The sequence below is a fragment of the Pinus tabuliformis genome, chromosome 5_2 (genome assembly GCF_031772625.1).
Source record: "Pinus tabuliformis cultivar Carrire ecotype Pingquan chromosome 5_2, CPIR1, whole genome shotgun sequence".
NCBI classification, from domain to species: Eukaryota; Viridiplantae; Streptophyta; class Pinopsida; order Pinales; family Pinaceae; genus Pinus; species Pinus tabuliformis.
The window spans coordinates 1,071,615,485-1,071,632,301 of NC_142306.1; the positions used below are offsets into that span (position 1 = coordinate 1,071,615,485).

A 16,817-nucleotide genomic window follows, 5' to 3' on the forward strand; every position below is an offset into this window, starting at 1 on the left:
AGTTTTTCTTTGACTAATTTTTTTTAATATCTATCCAAAGTTTAACATTATGAAATTAAATTTATTTTTATTTATCTCAAATATGATTGGTTGAAATGTCTCCCTTCTTATTGTGTAATGATGGCAATAATTGATTTTTGTATAATATATTATTAATTACTATGTACTATATCACTAATTACTATTACAATAAATATAAATAATTTGAAAAATAACATTGTATATTAATTACATGAGGTGCATGTTAGGACGGCTGGGGCGGTTGGCTTTCGCACCCCCCAGCCGTGATCGAGTCCTGCGGCGGCCCCTCGCTGGGCGATTTCGAACGGCTATGCCGTATATTGCTGGTTTCGGCCATATTCTGCTTCTGTTGGCTTCGACCATATTCTGGTGGCTTCGGCCGTATTGTAAAAAATATCTGTAGGCTTCGGCCATATGTGTGGATTTTCTCTCTGAAAAAAAAATAATTACTATGTACCATAAACACAAATGGCTTGTGATTAAATCCAAAAATTCCATTTTCTCATTAGTGTAAAGTATTGAATAGACACTTTTTATGGATTTTATTTTTTAATTTAAAAAAAATAAAATAAAAAATATAAATATGAAAAATATATGTAAAAATAACATGTGTACAATTTGTATAATTCTCATTATATTAATCTATACTCTAATGACATGACATGTGTATTATAATATGAATATTATATAAAAAATTACCATCATTCAATATTAAATAAATAAATTTTAACCTGTTATCATTCTCTTCAACATCAAATATATATCCCAAAAAATGTTTAATTATATTAATAAAATTAATTAAAAAAAATTAAACAAATATTTATTTAAATACTTAACTTAGTTTAGGTTTGGAATATATACAACACATCATGTTATTTAATTTAGGTAAAGAATAGACCGATATTATGTTCTTGAAGCGGGGCATTTAGAGTTTGAGAATCGTGGGACGCTGGAGATGCTCGGGGCACAAGGTACGTATTTGTACTTCCTCTCTTCTGAAATTCGTTGAACTGTAAATTACAGCGGACAATTTCAGTAAACCCTTGAAGCCCAATCAGTTTCACAGGGGCTTTTATGCCCTGTAAGGTTCCTGTTCTTCACGTTTTGAAAATTGCGTGTCTCTATCCTCGGGGAGTATTTTAATTGTTTAAAAATCAGAACCGGTGTTTGAGGTACAAACAACGTATCGGAAAAAAGCTCTATGGCACAATTTTATGCTGTAGGTGGAATATTTTATTTCATGCCCTCACCTCCACCTTTTCGCAGAAATCGTTTGCTTCATTTGAGGCCTATACATATTTCAGATAAGTTCAATTTGTTATCCATGTTGATCAGACATTTAAAGTGAAATCCCATCGGGTACTTGATGCCAAAAGTGGCATGTTGTCTGAGCTTGCCTGCTCTGGATTTTGATCACAAACAGTGAGTAGCAGGCCACAAAGCAGTCTACCATCTCTCTCTGTCAGGAGAGCTAATTCTTATTATTCTCCGACGTTCCAATTAAACTTGTGTCTTAAACTGAAGAGAAGGGTATTAGATCCACAAGCGAGTGGATGAAATACTAATGCAAACTATAATCAATATCTTTTCAGGTAAGGATACAACTTGACCTAGCAATCAGCAACTAAACTTCTGTTGGAAACACAAAATTACAAGTAATCTGCCTAGAAGTCATAGAGAAAAGTTTAATCAATAGTTTGCTGTAGAAACCAAAGATGAGTATAATTTATCTTGCAGTGGACGCTGTTTTTCTCCATTCGTCTAGCAGAGTCATCTTAAAAACACTTTAAATACTCGATATGATTAACATGTTCAATAGTAGTGTAGAAATCTCTGTATATGACTTTTATTGCAAATTCAAAAAATTCACCTCTCAAGAGAAGTCCCTTCCATTTGATTCCTAAGAACTTTCGGACTTGAGGGAATTTTTGAAGCGCTTTCATGGCCGACTGCTGCGAGTGCTTGGCTGCCTTCTGCGTGCCCTTGGCCTCTTGTTGAGGGTTCCTTCCCACTCCCCTGCCCCCTTCCCCGTGTTCCCTCTGTTCCTTCTCCCCTCCGGGCTTGGAGTTTCTGCGTTTGATTGGCCGGAAAGCCCAGATGGCTGTGCCGGCCCAGGAAGGCTCTTTGGCTGCTGAAATAGCTGCCTTCAACTCCCTGGTTGCTGCAGCCCCTAAGTTCCAGAAGCAAGGTCCGTCGTGATTTGTTAAAAAGGCAGATGAGATCCCAAAGATTAATATTAGTGCCCCTCAAGCTCGTTCCTGTGCTCTTTAGCTAGCGGACCAAGGCCTTATTGGACAGTTCATGGGCCTTTGGCCTTCTCTGCGCTCGGTTCAGTTTTGGATAGAAAAGAACTGGAAGCCGCTCATTAAGGGTGAAGTTATGTTGACATTCTATGGGAAGGGCTTCTACACCTTCTTCTTTGAAAACATAATGGATAGGGATTTGGTTTTCAGGAGTGGCCCTTTGTTAATTTTAGGTATGTTCTATGCTTAGAGCAGTTTATTTCAATTTTCATAGTTAGCTCAATATCTTTTCCAGATTAGCATTAAAGTAAACTGCAGATAGAACATAAACATAAATTGCAGAAGACAAGCCAAGACAAGAGGACACAAGATGTGTCGCTAGCCAGGGACAAACCCCAATGTGGGGAAACCCTTGATCAATGCTTCTTTTATGTTCTTCAATAGTTCAGTAGAGAGAAAGAGAGAGATTGTACATTTACAACAGAAGTCAACACTTTGACTTATCTGGATAAGAGCAGAGATCATCTCTAGAAGATGATACATGAGATCAATTGAAGACATGCTGCTTCAACTGATTCTCCAAGGTGACTCCTTCACCTCTCATTGTGCTGCATTTCATCATCATGTTGCACCTCACTGTGCTACACCATGCTGCACCCATCATCACAATGCTGGAGCTCATGACTGTTGCACCTTATGCTGCACAACTCTCCTATGTGCCATGGTTGAACCATGTTGTCAGACAACATGTCTCATGTGCTTGCAACACCATGCTTGCCACTGTTAATCATGTTGTCCATGATAGCCGTGCTGTTGTACCATGTGCCTTCTGCCATGTCACAGCTGTTGTCCCACTTTGCCTTGCCATACCTTGCAGCTGTCCCATATGTCTTAGCATACCTGGTTGCTGTCCATGTGTCTTAGCAGCACCATGTCACCTTGTTGTCCCATGCATGTTAGCAGCACAATGTCCTTGCTATCCCATGCATGTTAGCAGCACAATGTCCTTGCTATCCCATGCATGTTAGCAACACAATGTAGCCTAGCTGTCCTATTAGTACTGCTGTACTAGTTGCCTAGCTGTCCCATGCATTTAACTATCAGTCCACAAACAACCCTCAATTTGCTGCATGCTATTGCTAATTTCTGCTTAGGGTTCTGTGCATGTACTTGACTGGTTAGGGTATTGCTAATTTCTGCTTAGGGTTCTGTGCATGTACTTGACTGGTTAGGGCACACCACTAGCCTAACGTATATGGAAAATACCCCTGTTTGCCTTGCTGTCCTTAGAGGTGACTGTAGCCTGGTTAAGAGGTCTATTCTAGGTCTCTCGACCATCCAAACTTCATCTCCCAATTGCTGTTAGCAGTCCCTCACTGCGGCCCTATGAATGTGTCACTAAAACTGCCCACAAACCAGTCTTGTGACTGCGGCTGCCCTTCCAACAGCCCTTTACTGCTGCGGCATGATAACAAGGGAACTCGGCCCCTTCTCCAACAGTTCGGACCCCTCCAAACAGTGGCGAAGACTCCTACTCAATATGCTGTCCACACAGCTGTTCCTCGGCCTAATCTGCCCATCATTATGCACTTGGAACAACCTTTACTTACTACGCTGTCACCTACAACAAACCCTCGTTGCAGCCGATAAACTTGACTGCGATAGGGCTGAATTAGATCAGCATTTAGGGCTAGATTAGACCAACATTTAGGGCTGGATTTAGGCCTGCGTTAGGACAACCTTTAGTCTGCGTCTATGGCTGCCTTCCATCTGCGTCTAGGGCAACCTCTTTTCCTCTAACAACTGGGGTTTCCACTCCTAGATTTCTCTTCCACTAAAACCCAAGACAAGTGGAGAGAAATCAAGATAGAAGTGTGTGTGAGAAATGACTCTCAAGTCATCTCCTTTTATACTAAAACGTTGAGCACATGTGGGGTTTATTTGGTTGCTGGCCGACCTTGATGAATTGTCTTATAACACAATTAAATTCACAACTCCATGAATACTTATCAGAATCGGATGATCTTTAGATCAATCCTACACCTCTCGATGAGAGGGATTCAAGAAAAATATCAATTGCCATAAATAAGATGACACACATGAAGTTTGGCCCTAGTTGCTAATTTTAACACTCCCTCTCAACTAGGTAGAACTCCATCCGCTGATCCATATGTCCGACTGTACTATTTCTGCCATCAGTGCCCTGCACTGCTGAATCATGAAGAAGAAGAATTGGTCGAGAATGTCTCATACCATTCTCTATTAACCCGAAGTCAGTTTTATTGATCCCAGATCAATATCACCAGAGAGTGTCTCAAACCACTCACGCTGATCCCATATCAGTTTCATTGGTCCCAGATCAATGGAGGTCATCCTAGCATAGGGAGTACGGTAGCTACAACGATGCGTCCATCGATAGTATTGCTATGGTCCCTAACCCCATTCCCTGCTCATTGGCCAGATGAGAGGTACTTCCCATGAGTTCCAGACTGCATGGGTAGGATGCCTCGATAGGAGAACCATTCATCCTGTCCCTAAGTCGCCACGGGGTATCACAGGGGAAGACTGAGCCATTCACCCTGTACACAACGCACCATTAGGGGAGGGTGAGTCGTCCTACGGTCGCGTGTTGCCCCAGTAAGTACCCCAAGCCCCCCTGAGCTCTCAGAGCTCAATGCATGCAACATGCAGAACCCTCATAAGAGGGTCTCTCAACGACTCCAAGTCATTCGGGAAAGTCACAAATTTGACTTTTCCCAAGGGCTTTGACAAAATTTCTGCGACCTGTACATCAGTCTCAATGTGATGGAGCCTCCTCGCTCATCAATGTACCATATCTCAGATAAGGTAGTATTTGATGTCTATCTACTGGAGCAATCATAGAATACGAGATTCCTCAACAATTGAATCCCCCCCTGGTTGACACAGAGGATCACGAGGATCACGGTGGTATCCATCATGTGTACAAACAGCTCACTGAAGAGCTTCCACAACCAGGCAACTTCACACGAGATCATACTCGTAGCTATGTATTCGGTCTCAGCGGTGCTTATAGCAACCGACTTCTGCTTCCTGCTCATCCAAGATATCGAAGCAGAACCCAAAGTGAACCAACACTCGAAAGTGCTCTTGCGATCCTTTACACTGCCTGCCCAGTTAGTATCAGAATAATCATGCAACTTCACATTTCCGACAGTGTATCTCAATCCATGAGGGATTGTGCCCTGAAGATATCTCAGAAGATTCTTTGCTCCGATCTAGTGAGGCTCAACCATATATGAGCTCATCATGCTAATTGCAAAACATATGTCTGAACGGAAGTTCACCAAGAACATCAATGCTAATATGAGTTTGTGAAACTCAGAGGCGTTTCCCAAATCTGGTCCGGCATCACTACCACATAACTTCTGAAAGTTAAGCTCCATCGAGGTATGTTAAAATTGGCAACTAGGGCCAAACTCCATGTGGGTAATCTTATTAATGGAAGCTGATATTTTTCTTGGATCCCTCTCATCAAGAGGTGTAGGATTGATCTAAAGATCATCCGATTCCGATAAGTATTCATGGAGATATGAATTTATTTGTGTTATGGGACAATTCGTCAAGGTCGGCCAACAACCAAATAAACCCCACTTGTGCTCAACGTTTTAGTATAAATAGAGGTGGCCTTCAAGTCATTTCAACACATTTGGGATCTATTCCCCTCTACTTATCTTTGGGTTTTAGTAAGAGAAGAGATCCTAAGGGATAATGCTCCCCTAATCCAGAGGGCAAAAGCTGAAACTGTCGGGAATAGGCATGAAAGTTGACGTAGATGGTAGAAGTCGGAACTGCTGGGAATAGCCGAAACTGCCGGAAATAGTTGGAATTGCCGGAACTGCCAGAAAAGTCGAAACTGTTGAACTGCCGGGAATAGCCGGAATTGGCGGAACTGCCGGAACTACTGGGAACTGCTGGGAATTGCCGGAATTGCTGGGAATAGTTGGAATTGCCGGAACTGCTAGGAATAACCGGAATTGCCGGGAATAGATGGAATTGTCGGGAATAGCCGGAATAGCCGGAATTGTCGGGAATAGCCAGAATTGTCGGGAATAGCCGGAATTGTCGGAACTGCCGGGAATCACCGGAATTGTCGGGAATAGCCAGAATTGCCGAAATTGCCGGGAACTACCAGAACAGGCGGGAAAGTTGACGCAAAGGGCAGAAGCTAGAACTGCTGGGAACAGCTAGAATTGTCGGAACTGCTGGGAATAGCCGAAATTGCTGGAACTGCCGGAACAGTTAGAGCATTTGTCTCTGAAGGAGAGCAGCATGCAATGGACAACTAACTAACATTGGGATAGTTGTATGGAACTTAGCAGCAAATACACCAAGCATGCAGTGTTACAGCTAGCATGCAAGGGACAGCTAGCATGCAACAACAAACATGCAAAGGACAACAAGCATGGTAGGGACAACAAGCAAGCTAGGGACAACAAGCAAGCAAGATGCAGCCAACACATAGGTCAGTATGGCAACATGGTGCAACAATGGCACATAATGCAGTATAGTGATGGGTACAATCATGATTAATGAAGTATGATGAGATGCAGCATAGTGATGATGGGTGCAGCATGGTGAGGTGCAACATGATGATGAAATGCAACATAACAATAGGTGAAGGAGTCACCTTGGAGAATCAGTTAAAGCAACATGTCTTCAACTGATCTCATGTATCATTTTCTTAGAGATGATCTATGCTCTTATCTAGATAAGTCAAAGTGTTGACTTCTGTTGTAAACGTACTATCTCTCTCTCTTTCTCTGTTGAACTATTGAAGAACATATAAGAAGAATTGATCAAGGGTTTTCCCACATTGGGGTTTGTCCCTGGCTAGCGCCACATCTTGTGTCCTCTTGCCTTGGCTTGTCTTCTGCGATTTATGTTTATGTTCTATCTGCAGTTTACTTTAATGCTAATGTGATTGCTAATCTAGAAATGGTATTGAGCTAACTGTGAAAATTGAAATAAATTGCTCTAAGCATAGAACATACCTAAAATTTAACAAGGTACTCACGGGCTTGCAGTTCACCATTCCAAATCTGGAATCCAACTTCCTCTTAGTTCTGCAAATGAGAGGGTCTGCACCTATCAGAAAGAGGTCGTCCTCAGAAGGTGCTGGTATGAGAGGTCTATTATCCACAACCTTCAAGCAATGGTTTGGATCAGCTTCACTCCTAGTGAATCTCAGCTTCATCAGACAATTATCAATCCTCTCATACTACGCCCGGGGTGTTTTGCTTCAAGCCATAGAGGGCTTTCTTCCACCTGCATACATGAGATTCCCAATCATGAATCTCAAACCCCTCGGGCCTCGGGTTGTTCCAAACCTGTGGGCCTGCTACATGAGGGGAATGGTCCCCTTGTAAGATTTTCCTCCAGTACATCTCAGACATTTACCTTCATGCTCTTTTTGAATTCAGGCATCCCAGTCACCATCTGACTCACATCGAGTAAGGTCCTATAATAAGTATAGCTTCGGTGCTATAGATGAGATATGTCAACTGACATGATCCCCAATGGACCATCCTGCAACTTGATACAAATTGCCAAAACCCTGAATCCATGAGTAAAAGCATCTTTGAAAATTCATTTTCAAACACGTACCTTTCCATCGATGAATGCCACCCTGAAACCTTTGACTTCCATTGCCAAAATGGACACCAGGTTCTTCTTGCGATCAGGTACATAAAGAGATTTTCGTAAATGAATCGAGTTACCCTCATTCAATTGAGGGGTACATTCCCTACACTCTTTTCGGGATAGGTGGCATTGGCTCCAAGTATAATCCCACGATTGTTTCTATCTTTACTAAATTAGAGAGATCACCCTTCTATCCAATGAAGTGCCTTGAAGCACTACAATCAATAAGCCAGATTCCTACAGAATCTGAAGGAGAGGGCCAATACAAGATAATGCTTCTTTATCTTATCAGAAACAACATTTGATTCTTCATACCTGGGGTTCCTTGCTTTGTTTGAAGAGTCGGTGGTTTCCTTGATGACTTGCATTACCTATCATTCCTCTGATCATTGAAGATGTCCCTGGAATGATTGTTATCTTCATCAAGAGATGTGTCCCTGCCATTCGGACACTCCTTCATATAATGCTCGAACTTATTTCAAGCAAGGCATCTGCCTTTCCTTCCACCCTTAGATCCAGACTTCCCCATTGAAGTGATTTTTAGGTAGGCCATCAGAAGCTTCCACTGCGCCATTCTGATAATATACTCTGCTTCGACTTCACCCTTGGTGAATTTGAAGAGGGATGAGGAATCCATTGATCCTTTTGTCCTTTCCCAATTGTCTTCATTGATTGCTCTTTCACTCTTGCTTGGGCATTGTCTTCACCTCAGCTCTGATACCATGCTAATTTTAGGTATGTTCTATAAGAGCAATTTATTTCAATTTTCACAATTAGCTCAATATCTTTTCCAGATTAGCAATCACATCAACATTAAAGTAAACTGCAGATAGAACATAAACATAAATCGCAGAAGACAAGCCAAGACAAGAGGACACAAGATGTGGCGTTAACCAGGGACAAACCCCAATGTGGGGAAACCCTTGATCAATTCTTCTTTTATGTTATTCAATAGTTCAACAGAGAGAAAGAGAGAGATAGTGCATATACAACAAAAGTCAACACTTTGACTTATCTAGATAAGAGCAGAGATCATCTCTAAGAAGATGATACATGAGATCAGTTGAAGACATGCTGCTTCAACTGATTCTCCAAGGTGACTCCTTCACCTCTCATTCTGCTGCATCTCGTCATCATGCTGACCTCACCGCGCTGCACCCATCATCACAATGCTAGATCTCATGACTGCTGCACCCATCATCACAATGCTGGACCTCATGACTACTGCACCTTATGCTGCACTGCTGTCCTATGTGCCATGGTTGAACCATGTTGTCATACAACATGTCTCATGTGCTTGCAGCACCATGCTTGCCACTGTTAACCATGCTGTCCATGCTTGCTGTTGTACCATGTGCCTTCTGCCATGTCACCGCTGTTGTCCCACTTTGCCTTGCCATACCTTGCAGCTGTCCCATATGTCTTAGCATACCTAGCTGCTGTCCATGTGTCTTAGCAGCACCATGTCACCTTGCTGTCCCATGCATGTTAGTAGCACTATGTCCTTGCTGTCCCATGCATGTTAGCAGCACAATGTAGCCTAGCTGTCCTATTAGTACTGCTGTACTAGTTGCCTTGCTGTCCCATGCATTTAACTATCAGTCCACAAACAACCCTCAATTTGCTGCATGCTACTACTGATTTCTGCCTAGGGTTCTGTGCATGTACTTGACTGGTTAGGGCACACCAACTAGCCTAACGTATAGGGAAAATACCCCTGTTTGCCTTGCTGTCCTTAGAGGTGACTGCGGCCTGGTTAGGAGGTCCGTTCTAGGTTTCTCATCCATCCAAACTTCATCTTCTAATTGTTGTTAGCAGTCCCTCACTGCGACCCTATGAATTTGTCACTAAAATTGCCCACAAATCAGTCCTATGACTGCGGCTTCCCTTCCAACAGTCGTTTACTGTTGCGGCATGATAACAAGGGAACTCGGTCCCTTCTCCAACACTTCAGAACCCTCCAAATAACGGTCAAGACTCCTGCTCAATACGCTATCCACACAGCTGTTCCTCGGCCTAATCTGCCTAACATTATGCAATTGGAACAACCCTTACCACGCTGTCACCTACAACAAACCCTCGTTGCGGCCCAAAAACTTGATTGTGTTAGGGCTGAATTGGATCAACGTTTAGGGTTGGATTAGACTAGCGTTTTAGGGTTGGATTAGACCAACGTTTAGGGCTGGATTATACCAACGTTTAGGGCTGGGTTTAGGTCTGCGTTAGGACAACCTTTAGTCTGTGTCTAGGGTTGCCTTCCATATGCATTTAGGGCAGCCTCTTTTCCTCCAACAACTAGGGTTTCCACTCCTAGATTTCTCTTCCACTAAAACCCAAGACATGTGGAGAGAAATCAAGATAGAAGTGTGTGTGAGAAATGACTCTCAAGTTATCTCCTTTTATATTAAAACGTTGAGCACGTGGGGTTTATTTGGTTGTTGGCAGACCTTGACGAATTGTCTTATAACACAATTAAATTCATAACTCCATGAATACTTATCGGAATCAAATGATCTTTAGATCAATCCTACACCTCTCGATGAGAGGGATTCAAGAAAAATATCAGCTGCCATAAATAAGATGACCCACATGGAGTTTGGCCCTAGTTTCCAATTTTAACACCCTTAATTCATGGGAGCTCAGGGGCTTTATTTGCATAGGTGGAATCCCAACTTCAATCAAGACTCTGATGTGCCTAAAATCCTATATTCTCTGTGGTGTGGCTCGGACCATCGTCCAATCAACCTCCTTATCTCATGCTCTCTTAATCTTGGACCTATCCCCTTTCGGTTCTCTCCTCTATGGTTGGACTCTTTTGGGTTCTCTAATATAGTCTCAATTTCATGGTCAGTTTGGGTTGAGAGCAACCCAATCTCTATTTGGGAATCCAAAATCGAAAGGCTAAAAGGAGATATTAAACAATGGCTAAAAGAAAATAAATCGGAAAGGTAATATGCAATAAAGGATACAGAGAAGCATCTAGCTTCAATTCAGAGACAAATGGAGATGACCTTGATTAATCCAACAAACTTCCAAAAAGAAGCTGAAAGCCTGAAACCTTTAGGGCTCTTCATGGCCACCTTAAAAGAGAAGAAGAGTACTGTACTGGAGACTAAAGTCCAGAAACAATTAGGTCATGGCTGGAGATAGAAACACAAAGTTCTTTCATAAGCAGACAACATTTAGAGAAAGCGAAAACAACATTTCTTAGATCCAACATGGGGGACAGACATTAAGTAATTTCGAGGAAATTAAGAAGGTTGCGCTGGACCATTTCAAGAACATCTATCAGGAGGACCCCCAGATGGATCTTGAAAGTGAGGAATTTTTTCTGGAGAATATCCCTGCTTTGGTTTCTTTAGAAATGAATGCGGCCTTGACCTCCCCTCTAACTACAAATGAAATTAGATCAATTGTGTTCTCCTTTTCCCCTGACAAAGCACCTGGCCCAGATGGTTTTTTTGCTAATTTCTATCAAAATTTATGGGAAGTGATCAAGTAAGACTTGTGTCGTATGATAGGGTACTCTTTCAAGATATTTATAACGGGGGGAGGAATCGACACTTCCTTCTTAGCTTTAATTCCTAAGTAGTCCAACCCCTCCTCCTTTGCTAGATTCCGACCTATCTCTCTCTATAATGTCTCATATAAGGTCATCTCAAAATTGCTTGCCTCCAGGCTCAAAAATCTTCTGCCTCTTTTGATCTCGATCAACCAAGGGGGACTTTTGCTAGGGCGATAAATTTTTGATAATATAATTATGCTACAGGAGGCTATAGATTCGAGTTGGAAAAGAGGGGATCAAGGAATGATAATAAAACTTGATATGTAAAATGCTTTTGATAGGGTCAGACATAGCTTTCTGCTGAAAGTTATGTGAAAGCTGGGGTTTGATGCAACAGTTTCTCTTTGCATCTCTTCTCCTTGGATCGCCCCTCTAGTCAATGGTCGGGTGGCGGGCTTCTTTAAAGCCTCTAGGGGGTTGCGTCAAGGCTGCCCTCTCTCCCCTTTTCTCTACATAATTATGGCTGACTCGCTGAGTAGAAGATTGGAGATTGATCGTGAGTCTCACCATCTTTCGGGGATTTGATATAAAGAGGGGATAAGGAGTATCAATCATGGACAGTTTGTGGATGACACAATTCTTTTATGGGGTGCCTTAGTTGTGATTGCCAGGCACTTCAAAGTAAATCTGGATAAGTTTCATAGAGCCTCGGGAGGAGCCACAAATGGCAGTAATAGTCATATATATACTTGGAATATTTCCCCTAAGAGGGCAAAAAAGATAGAAGAAATTTTGGGATTCAAAACAGTCAGGGACTGGAAAGATTTCAACTACTTAGGAGTCCAAATCTTCCTAAGAAGAGCAGATCCCTATGCTTGGCAAAGGGTTCTTGACAAAATAAAGTTGAAAATTGTGAACTGGGGAGGAATATGGCTAAATAATGCGGGGAGGACAATCTTAGTGAAATCTGTGCCATCATCCATCCCTCTTTATCAATTCTTTGCTCTTCAGGCTCCTAAATATGTTTTGCATCAACTTGGAATATATATTAGGAAATTTCTATGGGAGGGAGGAAAGCAAGATAATAAAATATTTCACCTGGTGAACTGGAAAACTATTAGAGTGCCAAAGCAACATGGGGGGCTTGGTATCAGAGATCTCGCCATGGTTAATTCGACAATGGGAGCCAAACTCTATTGGATTCTGAAGACGAAGCCAGATCACTGGTGGGTGCAAGTAATGAGAGCAAAGTATTTGCATTAGTATAACAACAAAGAGAAGCACATGGAATCACAGGGTTCTCCTATCTGGAAGTTAATGCAATCATCTTCAACTCTCATTTTGAGCAATCTCTGTAAAATTCCAGGAAAGGGTGATTCGATCAATATTTGGTCGGATTTGATCCTAGGACTTCCCCCCTTAGGTTTGGATACCTCCATCTCCTCCCTAAGGGATCACTTTATGTAGTGCGGGGTGGTCCATTTAGATCAAATCTCCAGTTGGGATGGTCAGGGTCTTTGGAAAGGGTGGAAAATGGAAAATATCCCGACAAACCTGATCCCATTACGGGATATTCTAATAGAGAAGCTAATTGGATGCGCCCCCCTTGCGCAATCAATAGAGGACAGGTGGGGGTGGAAGAACTCCACATTCTCGGTCAAGGAAGGCTACTCCCAACTGCTATTCAACGCCCAAATCCCCCCCAAGTCCTCAATTTGGAAAACAAATGGTATCCCCAAATTAAATTTCTTCTGCTGACTGTTAGCTCATAAAAGAATCCTCACTGTAGAGAATCTCCAGAAAAGAGGCTTCATTGGTCCCTCCCGATGTCTTTTATGTGAAAACTTAGAGGAAAGCATCCCTTATCTCTTCCTCCAATGCCAGTTTACAAGATCGGTTTGGTTGGTGACCCTTGGGCCACTTTTCTTGAGAACTAGGTGGCCGACTGATCTCCTCAACCTCTTTGAATCTTGGCACATGTTTTCACAGGCTCCCTTCAGGCCAAAAGCACCTTCAAGGACCTTTGGATTGCCCTCCCCAAATACGTTTGCTGGAAAATATGGCTATCAAGAAATAAGGCAATCTCCAGCTTAGCTCGCCCTCCAGCCAGGCTCACTGCTGTAAAAGCTCTCTCATCTTGTTTTGAATTTCATAAACTAGCTCTAGAACCCTCTCTTGATCCCAATGAATCGACTTGGCTCTCTCCTTGGGCTTGGCCCCCTTCCTCCTCATCCCGAAAGAAACTGCGCAATCTCACCCTCCTTGGATCCTCCGTTTGACTCAAGAAGGACTTGTTGAATGGATTTGTAATTCAGATTCATGGGCTCTTCAATTTGATGGTGCCTCAAAAAGAAATCCTGGGGTGGCAGGAGGGGGAGGGATTCTCATTAATCCAGATGGAATAATTGTTGATCGGTATGCATGGGGTTGTGAAAATTTGGATGCCCAAATTTCTACTGCAACAACTGATTAAGTTTCTCGTACTTGTTAATCTCTGAATCAAGTTACTTACTGTTTCCTATAGTAAATATTAAAACTAATACATTGCAGTCTACACCATTTAAATTATAAACAAAAATAGGAAACTGAACAAGAAAGAAATACACAACACATCTAGACAATTATTTTTGGACAAATGTCCCCAGAAAAACCCAGTGTGAGAAAACCAGTGGAGCAGCTCTAAGGGTTTTATTATTATGCAGTATTAATTTGTGAATACAATCTCTGGATGCCTTCCCGGCAATCCAGTTACAGAGAATATCACTGGCAAATAAATAAGTGAGGTTACCTCACACTATCATCGGAAATCATGGCTAATCCAACCACTGAATGAACTGCCCCTGGTTGCCTCTGTGCAGTCACTGTGTCAGCCCAACATCACACTCTCTAGGGACAACGTAACCCCTTTCGCTGATTGATTTGCTACCCAGGAACTTCGATTGGCACCTCTCGGTTTCACACCCCGGCTTCTGGCTTCTACAACTGATTCCTTCAGCAAATTTTCAGATTCCCTCTTGGCTTCTACGCTGCCTCTTCGTGGTCCTGCGTCAGCCTCTATAGCTCTGTGCTGCCACTACTGGATCTCTCTTTGCCTTCTCTGCTGAGTTTTCTCTGATCGGGAAAGATTTCCCTTCAGATACTATCCCTGCCCCTCACTACACAAGATCACTATCGAAAATCTCTCCGGTAGCTGCTCTGCTTCAAAAAATCGAACTTTTGATCTCCCCTCTATGTGTTCTCCAAGTGCCCCTCAAACCTCTTCTTATATCCTTTTGTTGGACAACCAATGGCCCAGATTAACTTCTAATCAATAGCTTAGATCATTTTGGCTTGATCCTCGTCTTCTTCTAGAAGTTACACCCACAATTTAGATTAATACCCATTAATTATTTTAATTTCCTAAGTTTAGAAATAGGGTCCCATTAAAAATAATTAATTATTTTAATAAAACTGTCTCCAGGTGGAATTTCCCAAAACGATTTTTGGGTATTGGAGAATGCATGTGTCTAAGCCTCCCTGCAAATTTGGAGACTTAGAGCACATTCGATGCTACTAGAAATCAACACTCCCTCTTAGCACGAAATGTGCTCTAGCAATGCACCCTGTTGAAGCATTACTCTGTTCTGTAACATCTCTTTTTGCGCTGCTAATGTCTGACATCCTGTCCACCAACTCCTGCGCAAACGCTGCATTTGTACTGTTGCTGACCCTGCCACTGTCAACACTGCATCCGTACTGCAACTCCCTCTCAATTTTGCGTCTGTGCCACTGCTGGCACTGCCACTGCCAATATCGCATCTACACCGCAGCCTTCTCCAACTGCTGCTGCTACTGCATCAACAACGGAAAAGCATCCCAAATTACTGAATTAGTGTTCAGTATGATGCATCTAGTTGTTGGAGTTCTGATTGCTGCTAGTCGCTACATCGACCCTCGGAAGCCTCTGCGTTGTTGCTAACCTTTGCTCTGTGCAATCTGCACTGCTTCCAACTCTGCTTTGCGCTGCTCAGTCTTTGGCGCTACTAGCCACTGCAACTGTCACTCCAGCACTCCTTTGCATCCACTGACACTAGTCCATCCTGCTACTTCTAATCTGGGCTCCCATAGCAAGGAATTGATCCGAGAGGTGGACTCCTCAAGGATCCTGCCCATCTGTAGTCCTTTTGAACTATAGCTCTAAATCACCCCACCTCCCTCCTGGAGATGCCTGGGCTGTCATGGCGAACTCATCCTCCTCGATCTTCACGGCTGCAACCTTCGGATCATGCTTCTCATCTTTGTCCTTCTTCTTAAGAGGACACAATTCACCACACCTGAAGCATTTGATCTTCGAAACATCTTTCTTCTTCTTCCGTTGCTCCTGCTGCCCCTTGGATGCAAGGGCTGCATTCTCTTCCTCCTCCTTGGGCTTCGACCCACTACTGCTGCTTCTGTCAAGTTTACACTTGACCAAGTCTCTCCTCAGCTCCTCTTGCTTAAGAGCTGCCCACATTTCATCCCAGTTTGGCAAAGTCGCCTTGCCCAGGATGCTCTGGACAAAGACTTGCCACTCCTCAGATACTGAATTTAGGGCTAGTCTTACCATCTCGGAACCTTGAGGTGTTGACCCCACAGCTGCTAGCTCATCTCGAGTCTCTTGAAGCTTAGAGAGGAACGAATCAATGTGTTCCCCCTTCTGCATCTGCATAGATCTCATCTTCTGCTCCAAGTACATCTTCCGTTGCTCGGAAGATCCTTGATACAACATCGACAATGCATCCCACATCTCCTTGGCAGTGTTTCTGCCAACGATGTGATAGACTATATGATCCTTTACTCTATTGAGGATCATTCTCTTTGTCTTCACCATTTCGCCCTTGTACTTCTTGAGCGGATCTGGATCTGTGGGTTCAGCTACCACGCTGTTGACGTAGACTTTGAGAAAATGCTCATCCAGAAGGTATGACATCCTTGCCTTCCAAATCACATAGTTGGATGCCCCATTGAACCTATCCTAATCTCTCAGTCCACTGGTTGTCATCCTTGCCAAACAAAAAAGTTGAATAGCCTTCTCTCTCCTCTGCGTTACACTAGAGTGGCCTACGCACTCCTTGCTGGAGCTTGTGGATCTATCCCTCTCCGCTGTTGCTTGACAAGTGAGAATTCAGGCTCCTTGGCTGGAAGTCCTTTGAGGAAGAATTCCCTCAACTGTGTCTCTCTCTTCCCTTTGACGTCTTTTTGCCCAACAACTGTCTACAGAAAACTGCGTCCCACCAGAAACCTCCTTTTGGTTGAAGCTTCTGCACTGCTCCCTCTGACACTGGCAAACTTTGATCTAGAAGTCTTACCTCTTTGTCGACTCACTCAGAGAGAGATTATGCCACCAA

The 16,817-nt window shown here is 43.0% G+C and overlaps 1 protein-coding gene across 1 annotated transcript in view; it reads left to right on the top strand.

Moving 5' to 3' along the window:
- Positions 1–875: 875 nt before the first annotated feature.
- The window catches only part of LOC149162935 (peptidyl-tRNA hydrolase, mitochondrial-like), a 155,374-nt gene continuing 139,432 nt past the window's right edge, over positions 876–16,817 (top strand). Inside the window, exon 1 of the mRNA XM_089435315.1 lies at positions 876–992. Coding sequence (XP_089291441.1) covers positions 977–992 — 16 coding nt within the window. The 5' untranslated portion in view covers positions 876–976. The remainder of the gene's footprint in view (positions 993–16,817) is intronic.